Genomic DNA, 13,405 nt, shown 5'->3' with positions numbered 1-13,405 from the left:
AAAATACACAGCTAAATAATTTAGAGGAATTAAATTAGTTACTATTTTTAATGCTTGCCAGTTTACATCACAGGACAGCAGTAACGTTAGCAGTATGACGCTCGATGGCTCTGCGATAGATTAACTCGCCTGTCCCTGCTGAGCCATTAGTATAATGTGACCCTGGACAATAAAACCAGTAAGGTCAATTTTTAGATATCAGAGCAGAACAGATCTGTTCAACACAGAAGTGTTGCGGGTTAATGATAGGGAAAACAATTGTTTGGTTTGCGGAAACGAGTGAACATACATGTATTAGTCTAGTCAAATGTGAAATACTTCAGTTATCTTTAATAGCTTTGGGAATTAATGATTTAACTACTCAGATATTGTTAGGTCTATATAGAGTCTCTGAATATATATATTTTTAAAGAAAGCACTTAGAATAACAGAATTTACTTTACTTTTCTATCATATTGTGCTCCACACTCCAATCCAGTAGGTGGCGGGAATGTACAATTTAAAATTTGCCAGCCGCCATTAAATACTGAAAGAAGAAGACAGTGTTGTGTCTTTTAACGGATTTTATTTGTCTCTGGGAAGAACTCGCTGTGTATTTTAAGGCAATGGCTGATGAAGAACTGGAGGGCATTAGACGGCAGCGCATGGCCGAACTGCAGCAGAAACATGGGGTAAGAGAAGTGATCCAGATAAGCGCTTTCTGTAAATACTCCCAGAGCACATGTAAGGCCCTGAAATATGAATTAAGTATTTTCACGTTAATTAATAATTTAATATCTGCACTGTCCTATATTCATAAACAGTATCTGGTAACGTTAGTTTATCTCGTTTATGTTCTGTTAGGCTTGTTTGCTAAGAACTGATTTTAGCAATCTGGTAACTAAATGAGGTTCTGATATTGTAAGCGGATAATATTATCATAGTTTTGAGACACTCCTAAATTCGTAAGCTTTCATGTAAGCAGTAATATTGGTATGCATACGGTATATTTATAGAGTAACCTTAAGTCAGGCTTGCTATCAGTTATATTTAGTTTCAGCCACACCCCCTGAATGTTCACAATATTAATTAACTAATAACTTCGAGTCCATTCGTTATTAAATGAAGAGTTTCGTTGCAAAACTCCGTTTTTTAAATTTTTCAGAAATCTCGTTTTTTGGTTGTGCATTCCAATTAATATCAATTCAACTGCAGTTGGTTTGTTTTGATATAAACCTTCATAACTTAAAAAATACAGCCAAGTAGCACCATAACAGGATAACATAATAATAAACATGTCATATCAATAGCATGCAGGCTGAGTATCATAAATGTTTGCTGTGACAAAGCATCACTTTAAATATTTCAAATCGGTCAAAGATGCAAAATATATGATTTCTGCACAACGTTTGAATCCAGAGAAACTTAAAATTGTAACATCCCTCCTTTGTCGCCTGTCAATGATTGTCCGTGTTTTCATCAGCATCCCTTTTACCACTAGAAATCTTTAGGTGTGTTTTACTCGAGGGGAAACCTTTCGTTCTCTCTATGAAGCCAATACGGAAGTGACTTAAACTGCAATTCATTGACTGGCCGCTTGAGGCAGGCTCCAAAAGGGAGTCAATTCCCATAGACCTCCATGTTAAAATGCCCAACTTTTCAATAGAGGGTTTTCACGACGCTTCATCAGATCGATAGTCGCCATATTCGAGGCACTCCGCATCACAACAGAGCACAGGCACTGATATATATCCCGAACGTCGTCAAGGAAAATGGTTAATTATTGCCGTGTTTAAGGTTGCACCATTAGGAAAGTTTGAGAAAAACATTTGGAATATTATCGACTTCCAAAAGTTATTAAAAACCAGGGAAAGGAATGCAAGAAATGATCAGAAGAGGCGCTTGTGGTTGGCAAAGCTCAAGATAAAGAGTAGTATTGTATTAGAAATATGATTGAAGTACATAAGTATAAAACAAGTAACGTTATGCTTCTACTTGTTGTGCTTTATTTAAAGAGTATTTAATACTATGTCTTTTTAAAAGTATACTTTTGGTGTATGCACAAAATGTACTTAAACACAACTAAAATTTGCGCTGCAATGCCTTAATGCCAGTGTGCTTAATTGCTCATAACAAATTTTCTATTGTAATGATAATAATATTTTTAAATGGTAAAAACAATTATTGCTTTTGTTTAACTGTGTGCTTATTTTACTGTAAAGCACTTTGGTAGGACACTGGCTATTTAAAATTTGTTATATAAATAAAGCTGACATTGATATATTGGCTCGGCATGAAAACCAGGTAGTTTACTATATTGGGATATGCAACTAAAGAACGAATCGCCGGGTCGTCACGGATCCAAGAAGGGGGAGCTAACTCGTAAGGATCTGCACCGCCTATAAATTGTAATTTCTCGAAATATCGTGCCTTTTCTTGTGGTCCAAGTCCTTCCCTATTTGCCTTTGTATCTTTGACGCGTTTTCTGTTGTTTAGACATGTCTACATTCACTTAAAGTATCCAAAGCGCACAATAATCCATTGTACTCAGTTCAGTTCTTTACACATCCGGGTTACCGCCCAGAATGTGACGTCGGTGAAAACCCTCTATAGAAAATGTTTACAGCCTGGTACAAAAAGTGTTTTTGGTCTATATAGCTAATTTTGCCCTTCATGACAACTGTGAGGGGGTGATTTTTTTTTTTAACTCATTCGTTTAAATTATATTAATCCTTAAACTTCTGCAAAATTAAGGGCGTGGCCGCTTGAGTGACGGTTGAACAGCCACTGCTGTCACTAGACTCACGATAGGCGGGCGTGGTTTCACCTCAGCTTCACACATGTCCTGCCTCTTTACCCATTTTTTGGTTTTCCACGAGTGATTCGCAGTGCAGGCGGCCAAGATGGCGATGGCAGGCAACGCCTACTTTACTTCAAAAACGATCTTCGCAAACCAATGGGTGACGTCACGAACACTACATCCATATTTTAGTCCATTGCAGTGCGCAGACCAATCTGCAGATGATCTCAATACAACGGGACTCTAAAATTTATAAGCCAAACACTGGGTTGATTAAAACAACAGCTGAATGGGGTGCTAGACACTATAACTACTAGGGCTGTGACGATACATCGCATTCCCCATTAAAAATACCTGCCTGAAATTGATTCTGAATCTCAAGGCTCCGATTCTGTGTTTCATTGAGTGTGTAGCAAAAGAGTATGCAGGTTCTGGGACATACTTCGATGACGTCATGCAACGTGAACGAAAACGTGGTTGCGTAGTTACGCACACCACGACTGTTAACAATATTTCATTCATTCTTATAACTTATCTCCAATATAATTTTATTTACTATTCCCATCTTTTTTTCTCATCGTTTTTATTTTACAATGTGTTCTACCAAGTTGAGGAGTGAAGCAAAGCATCATCGTAGAGCCAAACGCAGGTCGTTTGTAGGAGTGTGACGAGATCTCGTGCGACGATGGCCGTTTCTCAAATAAAAGACTGCATCCTTCGGAGGTCGCATTTTTAAACTGCATTTACTTCATTACTGTTTTATTAGAGACTATTAACAATTATAAAGTTTAGCAATTATTTAGTTAATCGCAACTTGTTGTAATATGCTCAGTAATCAGTAATGTAATACTCAGTTAATGATCTGAAATAAACCTTGATGACGTATGCAGCCTGCATATGCGACCTCCGGAGGATGCAGCTTTCTGTTTGACCCTTTTACAGTGCATGCATTATATTTGTCTTTTACTGCGTTTGCTATTTTGTTTAGGTTTCCAATAATGTTCGTTTGGGAGCTTGTGTGAAGTCTGAGATGCGTTGTGTTTGTCTGTTGATCAGTGTCAGATGTATCTCAGCAGATTAAGCCCTCACTCAGAGTTTACATGATTTAATGTCTGCATGTTCTTGCTCAAAAAATGACAGTGGCTGTATCACTTCTATTGTAAAGAAATGGACATATATTAAATATTAATATGGATTTAAACATTGTTTGACTAAAATAAGCGTTTCTCTCCGTCTAAAGTGAAAGTGAAGACAGCTTCTGCAAGACGAGTCCTCTATCGCCCCCTGCAGGCATTTGTTATAATGCATGCATAATGCTTTTTAGTTATAGGCCACACAATGTTGTTTAATGTAACTTGGTTTTAATACTTTATTTGAACCAATTATTATTGCATCATCTACGTTATTATGTAATTTTAAATGCTACTGCTCACTTGGGTCTATTTTTATTACCCCAAAATAACAAATTACTTCATTATCAGTTAGCAAAATAATTGTTAGGGCCAGTCCTTGATTAGTTGAAACATTTAAAAATAATGTGATTTCAGTTTCTTATTCATTTATTTTATCATTGAGGGTTTCTTAAAAAGTGTAAAAATATCGTCTCGTCTTGTTCTCGTGAACCCAATCTCGTGTTTCGTCTCGTCTTGTGGATTAAGTGTCTCGTCACACCCCTAGTCATTTGTGAGGCAGCTGGTTCTGACGTTCATGTGCAATGTGTGTAACGAAACCTACTTATTTTAAAGTCAAAATATTTAAAGTTTATAGTATAACTATTGTTTAACGTATTTTATACTTAATTTTATACATATGTATATAACTCAAAAATACCCAGATGAAAATGAACCATGCTTTTACTATAGTAAAAGTGTAGTAACCATGTTTCTTTCGTTGGACTTATAAAGTTAACATTTGTACCGCCACAGTATTACTACAAATAAGCAAGAGGGTCAGTGTGGTTAAACTCCTCCCTCCCGCACGCAATGGGTTGTGGGCAATATTAGCCGTTAGAGTGTTCATTGATCTGCACTTCGAATTCTAGCCGGAAATAGTAGACCATCCGGGAATCTTTGGGATACTCATTTCAACATACTACGATTTGGGACGTATTAATTCTAGTTTCAAATACTATTTAGGACGGAAAGAATGCGAATTGGGACTCAGCATATGAGTTTGAGTCGTTTATAATGTGTATTTAAGAAAGCAACACGCTTCAAACACAATCATTTAAAATATTCTTTATTATCATGAAAATACCTGAAACAATCTGAAGAACAGCAATATAAATATCCCTTAAGACATTTCCTGGAATGGCGTTTGTAATGCTACTTCTTCTGTGGCACAAATGGCGTTTCTATACAAGAGCGCCCTCCGCTTTTGGATGTGGTGGCATTTCACTGTAATTCATTCAAATTTATTCATTGAGAAAACATGCATTTGCATGATTAATCGTCACAGCCCTAATAACTACAACTTCCGCATTGCTGCACTGACCAATCGGCGTATGAAATCTTGGTATTTGCGAGACCAAGTTACTTTACACTCTTACAACTGCTTTCAAACCACTACATCAGCAGCTGAAGTGAAGACTACAACCCCCATCATTCCAGGCTTCTTTACAGCACCATCAAGCTACACAAACATGACTAAAGTGCATACAGTGCTGCTGTTCTTAGTGACGCAGTTAATCACAAAACACAGCCAATCAGAACAGTTTTGCTCCGTTTGTTTGTTAGTTTTGCTCTCTTGCACTGCAACTGAGAAGCACATACACAAACAGGAGTCATCTCTCCACTTTTGATGGCTCTCCTTGTGCAACTTAAGGGATTTGTTATTTATTTCTGATTTTAAACGTCTATAATCAATCTCTCATCGTGCATGTTTGATGATTATTATTCATAATGCACAGAACTTTCACTGAATGAGATCTCTGTATAGGCAGAGCTGTCAGTTGCGACATCGCTAAAAAATAGAAACGCTTCTATAATTGAAATGATGCGCCATCGCGTTTTTTTTACACATTTTTTGTGTTATGCTTTTAACAAATTATTTGTCATTTTAACACATTTTATTTTGATTTTCCATCATTCCACACCCCTTCACAGCGTTGTCAAGCCACACAAAAATGACATAATTTGCAGTTAAAGTGCCAGTGTGCTGCTATTTGTTCTTGATCTCATGCAGTGGTGGTAAGTAACGAAATAAAAATACTTTGTTACTTTACTTAAGAATTTTTTTCGGGGATCTGTACTTTACTTGAGTATGTTTTATTTGCATCTACTTTTACTCTTACTCCACTACAATATTAAAGAAAAAGTTTACTTTTTACTCCTATACATTTCCCCATGCCCGCCCCAAGTATTTATTACACTGGCTTTCCAAACCAATGAAAAACTGGGTTTTCTTTTGAAAAAAAAAAGCATATGCTCAGCAGTCAGTTCGGCGTGTATTGCGAAGTGGAAGATGACCACAGAAACAGGTGAAGGTTCAGCTCTCGCTGCCGTTCCCCTAACCTTTATAATTGTGATATGTCTCAATGCAAATAATCAGACTAAAAATCATGTGTTAAACAGTGTTTATTGTTCAGAGAACATGAAATGGAGCTTATTTTTTAATAATAAAAAACCTCAGCATCACATATTGTTTTTAGATTACATTGTATTTTATAAAATATATAAATAATGAGTTCATCACGATATAGAGGACTTAAACTTAAAAATGTATTGACAGATAAATAAACACTTACAAATCTTACCACTGCAGCTAGTCGCCAATCCGTTTTTAGATAAAATATTCAAAGCTTCTCTTTTACATCATATTCTCTTTATAAGACGTGTCAAATCAATTGGAAATCATTAAAATATATTTTTGTCACCACATATTTAAGTTAACATTACTAAATGAAGAAAAAGATCAAATAATTTTCTAAAATAATGTAGTCTCTGAGATAAAAAGATTTCATTCACTTTAACAAATCTTACCACAGTTTATCCGCCTAACGTTAGCTATCTCCGTTTCACATCAATCACAAGCTTCTTTTAACCTCATATTCTCCTCATATAGACTTTAAAAACGATCGAAAACCACTAAAATATATATTTGTTCTCTCATATTTAAGTTACTAAATGACGAAAGAAAGAAAAGAAAATAAATCAGTAAAATAATGTTTGTTTCTGAGGTAAAATTAAACTAAGTTCGCAAGCGCATGCTGGAGGAACAGAGTAGAGAAGCGTGTGCTGGAGTATTGGAGCGCGCACGACTTACGCACTAATAAAGAATACAATAGATTTAATGATGTTCTCACTTAATTTCCAAAAAAAATGAATGGATAGCAGCAGTAGTGAATACATACGGAGCAGTGGGACTTCTCTCTAGGTTATAAAAATAAAAACTAAAAATAGCATACAGGGAACGTTCTCTCTAGGTTATAAAAAATCAAAATAACCTACAGGAAATGTTCTGGGAAGGTTCTCTTTAGGTTATAAAATTAAACCTAAAAATAACCTGCAGGGAACGTTCTGGGAGCGTTCTTAACCTAAAAATAACCTGCAGGGTTCTTATTTTGGTTCTCAAAAATAACCAAATGGGAACCATATTTGAACATTAGGGGAACGTTATGTGTTTGCTTGGAAGCTAGTATGCACAACTGGTTCTCCTTGCATGCTGCCAAAACAATTGATCTGCCTAATTATTGCTATACAGTTATTTATAATATTTACTTTTTACTTTCGGTACTTAAGTACGTTTTAAATTGGATACTTTTGTACTTTTACCCAAGTGATGTTTGATTGGAGGACTTTCTACTTTTACTGGAGTCATTTTTTATTTGGGTATTAATACTTTTACTCGAGTATAACTTTTGAGTACTTTTACCAGCCCTGATCTCATGTTAGGAGTTTTATTATTAGAGACAATACTGTGGCACTTTACTTTGTATAGTATGTGCAGTGTACAGTGGTGGTACTCTTCTTACCTGTCAGGACAAGCTGGTTACAGTTATTTGCATTGCATTTAAAATGACTTGAATTCTTTTATTTGAATTTGAGTCAAAATGATAATATTAAATCAATTATATGAAGTATTTACTCTCCTTAATCGTCTATATAGGACTCTTCCAATGACCAGCAAGGGCAGCAAGAGGCCAAACAAAGGTAGTAATTTGTAATAACAAACTTTTTCTGTAAAATTGAATGTACTTTAATTTAAATAACACTTATTGTTTTAACTTTTACTGTAATATTATTATTGTAATATTATTATTGTGAATTTTTACAGGGAGAATGATATGAGAAACACTATACTGGCTCAAGTCTTAGATCAGTCTGCCCGTGCCAGGTGTAAGTTCATTTACAAGTTTTTGACAACCTCTCTCTTTTTTATGTTGTTTTTTTTTTTTTAATGGCGTCCACACATTTATAGCTGTTTAGAGATTCTAGGGCCATTTCTGAAGCGGAAGGTTGCAGCCTCTGGAGGTCGCCTGTAAAGGCTGCATACGTCATCAAGCCTGGTTTATTTCAGTAAAATGAACATTACTTAAAGTCATAAAGCATATAACAACAATTTCTGATTAACCAAGTATAATAGTCAACTTTATAATTGTTAATTAAAATGCTGAAATAAGACAGTCTTTATGACTTATGCAGCCTACAAATGCGACCTCCAAAGGATGCAGCCATCCGTTTGACAAACCTAGGACACAGAAACATGTGGGCATTTTATTGATCTGCTAGTTAGGTAGTGGGAGCTTATGGAGAGAGGTTCAGGCTGTATCTCAGTTCATTCTCTGCCTACTAAGCACAGAGTTATATTCCCCAACCCAGTGTTTCCCAATCCTGGTCCCCGAATACCCCCCCCCAGAATTTTTTGGATGTCGTCTTATTAAACACACCTGATTTAACTCAGCAGCTTGTTAGGGAGACATGTTAACCATTCTGGAAGAATGGTAATGAGTTGAATCAGGTATGTAAATAAGAGGCTAGTGCGTTGAATCAGGTGTAAAACTTCTAAAACATCTAAAACATTCTGGAAGGGGGTCCTTGAGGACCAGGATTGGGAAATATTTAAGGCGGAGTGCATGATCTCTGAAAGCCAAAGTTGATATTTGAAATCACCTAAACCAGTGTTTCTCAACCCTGGTCCTCAAGGACCCCCTTCCAGAATGTTTTAGATGTCTCCTTAATTAACACACCTGAGTTAAATTATTAGCTTGTTAGGGAGACATTCTGGAAGGAGTCTGATGAGTTAGTTCAGGTGTTTTAAATTAGGAGACATCTAAAACTTTCTGGAAGGGGGTCCTTGAGGACCAGGTTTGAGAAACACTGACCTAAACAAACACGCCCCTACCCCAATAGAATCTGGACCTTCTTTTGATAGACCCGCCCCACACATACGCAACCCAGGTCACGATGTACTCGGCCTTACTCCCTTTTCCAAAGTGTTTTTCATAAATCACGCACCCCGCCTTTAACGTCTGAAGACTTTCTGAGTACATTGTGAATGCACATATTTTGCTACACATGAGATCCACAAAAAACAGATTATGTTCAGACTGCAAATATTAATTCTCAATTCAGATTTTTTTATTCATGTGACTTTGTTTGGCTGTGTTCACATTATGTGTGTAGTATCAGATGTGAACTAGTCATAATGATAATAAGCTAATATTAATCAAGTAACAATGCTTCTTTTTTCTTTCAGTGAGTAATTTAGCTCTTGTAAAGCCAGATAAAGCAAAAGCTGTGGAAAATTACCTGATACAGATGGCTCGCTTTGGACAGCTTGGAGGAAAGGTAAGAGAGCTGCCTTTACAATATGTTTGTGCAAAACTGTGTGTTATATGAGTGTTGTATGTTTAGATTACAGAAGCTGGTTTAATAGAGATCCTTGAAAAAGTCAGTCAACAGACAGAGAAGAAGACAACTGTAAAGGTAAGTGATTCAAGATTTTGATACTCAAGACTGTAAAAAGTAAACCTTAAAGAGAAAAAATATGTAGGAAAACAAATATTTTGGAAGTATTGTTATAAATAATGAAGATATTTTGATTAATGATGGTAAGCACACACTTATTTACATCGTATTTTTTTCTACTATGGGAGTCAATGTATACAATCAGCTGTGTGGTAACTATTATTTACAAAATATATTATTTTGTGTTAATCAGAAAAAAGAAATTCATAAAGATTTAAAACAAAATGAGGATGAGAAAATGATGACAGAATTTTCATTTTTCTTCATTTCCCTTTACAAATGTCCTTTTCTCAAGACATTAGTTTAAAGTGAATGTGATGGTTTTGTTTCCAGTTTAACCGGCGGCGAGTAATGGACTCGGATGAAGAGGATGATGATTGATATGAAGGTTTCATGAGTCAACTGGGCTTTTTGTACTTTTGGGCAAGTACTCTGGTCTGCCTACTGATCAGAGCATAATCCCGACACCATCTCAGCCAAAGAACTTTGATCTTTGGCTGTACAGAAACTCTTTATTTAAATATTTTCTCCAATTTCACAAAAATTTTGCTCAGAGGATTTCAGCTCTAGACCTCGAGATGCACTTTCATGCAGAGTTTAGCCCTAACCATGATCAAACTTTCCTGCCTGTGACTTTAAAGTGTTTCTGAAGACCTTGATTATCTTGTTCAGATGTGTATGATCAGGGTTGGAGCTAAACTAAGTAGGAAAGTGGATCTCGAGAGCCAGATCCACTGGTTTAGCTGATTCTCTTTATTTTTCTTTGCCTCGAAACACAGGATTGTAGTAATGCAGCTACATTTTACTGACTTTTGTGAGCATACAGAGGACGTTTCTGAATTGTTATTGCAATAATTGGAACTGGCAACCGTTTTATTTTTTTTCTTGTGGAGACATCTAAGGGTTTACATAATAAAAGCCTTAAACGAAACTTTAGGATGTTTTTTTTGTTATGTCAGTTGCATTGCATGTCATTCATGATAGACAAAATTCACATTATGCACAAACATTTATTCACATGTACATAGAAAATTGTAGAATAATGCAGACAAATATCTGATATGTGACCCTGCCTGTGAAAACCTAGCCAAAGTCTTTTTTTACGGTTGTCTAATATAATGTAAAGACCATTCTGTGAAAATATAACCTTGATATCTTTAATATTGACTGAGTAAGTTCATGACAAAGATTGAAATCAATTACTGAAATCAAACTTAGTTTTTTTTGCGTGTCTGCCAAAGGCTTAAATGTAAAATACATTCATGTTTTTCTGACATTTTGTTGTGTATACAAAACTGTAAAACCTGTAAACACCTGACAGTCTTTTGTTAAGGTTTTAATCAAAGTGCTGAAATACAGGGCTGGTTGTACTTGACCATTCATAAAGCTACAAGTTAATCACAATTTTTTTTTACATGAATAGCAACTTTTTAACCAGTTTGATAAAACAATAAAGTGCTTTATAATAGAATTTTGGGTCAGAAAAAAACTTTTTTTTGTTCTTATACTTTGATATAAACGTTTTTAATCTTTTTGATAAACCAATCCATTCTCGTATAACATGTTAATAAATCTGACAGCATACTTCGCAGTCGTGTTTATATATGAAGTACACGTGAGAAGAGTGACAATAATACAGCCATGGGACACTCATGTTAGGCTCATGTAAGCCAGAGTTAGGCTCAACAGGGAAAAGCTATTAAAGAGCACCTATTTTCCGATTCAAATTTTAAACATTTTTAAATGTAAAATGCACATTACATTTGTTAACAATATGCAAAGGTACAAATCCCAAAGTAAACAATGACGAGAGTTATCGTCTCCAACTTAAATCTCATTTCTTGGACTACATCAAATAAACAGATTGTAGACAACAGTTTACTTTGTTGACGTGACACGACAGTCATTATCATAATTCCGCCCAATTCTGACAGCCTGTAAGTAGTCTATGTCAGTGTTTCCCAACCTTTTTTCTGCCATGGCACAGTTTTGATAAGTAAAAAAATCATGCAGCACACCACTTTCTCAATAAGCATTAACAAATCTGCACAAAGCTATATTGCCATGCTTAAATGACTTGTTTAACTGGAGTATTATACTGTATTAAACGTAGTATTCACATTTAATGTGAAACTTGATCTTGTTTTGATGAACACAAATGATATCCTTTCTGGAATTGATGACAGTGACACACACAGCTGTGACCAACTCAGCAACCTGGTAGCTAGCTTCAAGTGTTTTTTTTTAACACTGTGGCAGTGTTATTTTTCAACGGCACATCAAACAAGTGGTCACGGCACAATAGTGTGCCACAGCACAGTGGTTGGGTCTATGTTTTTATGTTTAAAGAATTTACTATCGACTAAACCATGACTCAAACACAAGTTTAGAGCAGTGTAGAGTAGCACTTGTTTGTCGTTTTTATGATCACCAATGCAGACAGGGTTTTATGTTTTAGTATCTTTACCTTACCTGTCTGTTACGTTCTGCTCAAGGCGCACTGGCAAAGTTGATCATTCAGCTTGGTCATCTGCATTTTTTGCATCATATTGAATGACCTCGTATTGAGTGATGATATTAACTCCTGTTAGCATTTCATTTAAAGTAGTCTTCCAAACTTGGTAAGGAACGACACATTTCTGGCTGATGTCAGAGGTAATCAGACCAATCAATACGTTCTGGTTAGCTGGCCAATCAGGGACACTGCTTCTCAGAACAATTAGCTTCATAAAAAATCAATGCGTTTAAGGAAGGCAGGGATTAAAGGAGCAGCAAAAATGTACAGTATGTGGAAAATTTGTTTTTGTTTTTTTACCATAAACCACATTGAATACATTGTATTACAGCAAATACAGAAAAGAATATTGTTTTTAGCAACGTAATAGGAGGTCTTTAAGGTGATCGTTCACCCAAATATGAAAATTCTGTCATTTACTCATCCTCATGTTGGGTAAAAACCTTTATGAATTCCTTTGATCTGATAAACACAAAGGGTCAGAAAGATTCAATAAAGGAAAACATCAAATCTATCACCATAAGTTGTTTGGGACACAATTAAAGATACAAATTAAACAAATCCTGTGCTCTAGTATTTTCATTTTCGGTACTGGAATCTTAAACAGGACCGACCGAGTTCTGCGGCCATATGAAATCAAAAAGAGGTTTTTTTTCGCCACAATGGCTGTTGGTGCACATAGAGATTCAAAAGTACATGTCTACAGTTAAATATGCCGCTGGATCTTCATTGTTGTGAACCTAAATTTATACCAGAGGTTCGGGGCCCATATCAGAAAGGTGGTTAAGTGAAAACTCTTAAGTATGTTAGAGGGAAACTCTGGGTTTCTTGTCAGTTCATTTAGTACATTCATTTATTGCGCACATTTTTATTACGTAGACTGTAAATTGCAAACCATTTTAACTTAATGGGGTGGTTTCCCAAACAGGGTTTCGATTAATCCGGGACTAGGCCTTAGTTATAGGACATTTAAGTCATTTTTACAAATAAAAAATACATAAAACATTATTGGTGTGCATCTTGAGACAAAACAATGATGTATGTTAAGATGTGTCAGGGCAAGATGTTTTTAAATTAAGACATGTCTAACATGCATTTTACTCTGGGACTAGGATAAACTCTGTCTGTCTGTAATATCGTAGC

The 13,405-nt window shown here is 35.6% G+C and overlaps 1 protein-coding gene across 1 annotated transcript; it reads left to right on the top strand.

Annotated features, from left to right (window-relative positions):
- Positions 1-386: 386 nt before the first annotated feature.
- On the top strand, positions 387-10,678 carry pdcd5 (programmed cell death 5). The gene is made up of 6 exons (XM_065269996.2): positions 387-671; positions 7,886-7,929; positions 8,054-8,115; positions 9,476-9,567; positions 9,634-9,705; positions 10,081-10,678. The coding sequence occupies exons 1-6, from the start codon at positions 606-608 to the stop codon at positions 10,126-10,128; spliced, it is 384 nt and encodes a 127-aa protein (XP_065126068.1). The 5' UTR covers positions 387-605; the 3' UTR covers positions 10,129-10,678.
- Positions 10,679-13,405: the final 2,727 nt, after the last annotated feature.

This window comes from Paramisgurnus dabryanus, chromosome 9, assembly GCF_030506205.2.
Source record: "Paramisgurnus dabryanus chromosome 9, PD_genome_1.1, whole genome shotgun sequence".
Taxonomy (NCBI): domain Eukaryota; kingdom Metazoa; phylum Chordata; class Actinopteri; order Cypriniformes; family Cobitidae; genus Paramisgurnus; species Paramisgurnus dabryanus.
This window is presented reverse-complemented; position numbering and strand designations above follow the sequence as displayed.

Excerpts from the sequence above, each read along its gene's own strand:
- pdcd5 (XM_065269996.2), top strand. The coding sequence starts at position 606 with ATGGCTGATGAAGAACTGGAGGGCATTAGACGGCAGCGCATGGCCGAA. Across the intron at positions 7,930-8,053 it reads CAGCAAGAGGCCAAACAAAG|GGAGAATGATATGAGAAACA; the intron begins GTAGTAATTTGT and ends GAATTTTTACAG. Across the intron at positions 9,706-10,080 it reads AGAAGAAGACAACTGTAAAG|TTTAACCGGCGGCGAGTAAT; the intron begins GTAAGTGATTCA and ends TTTTGTTTCCAG.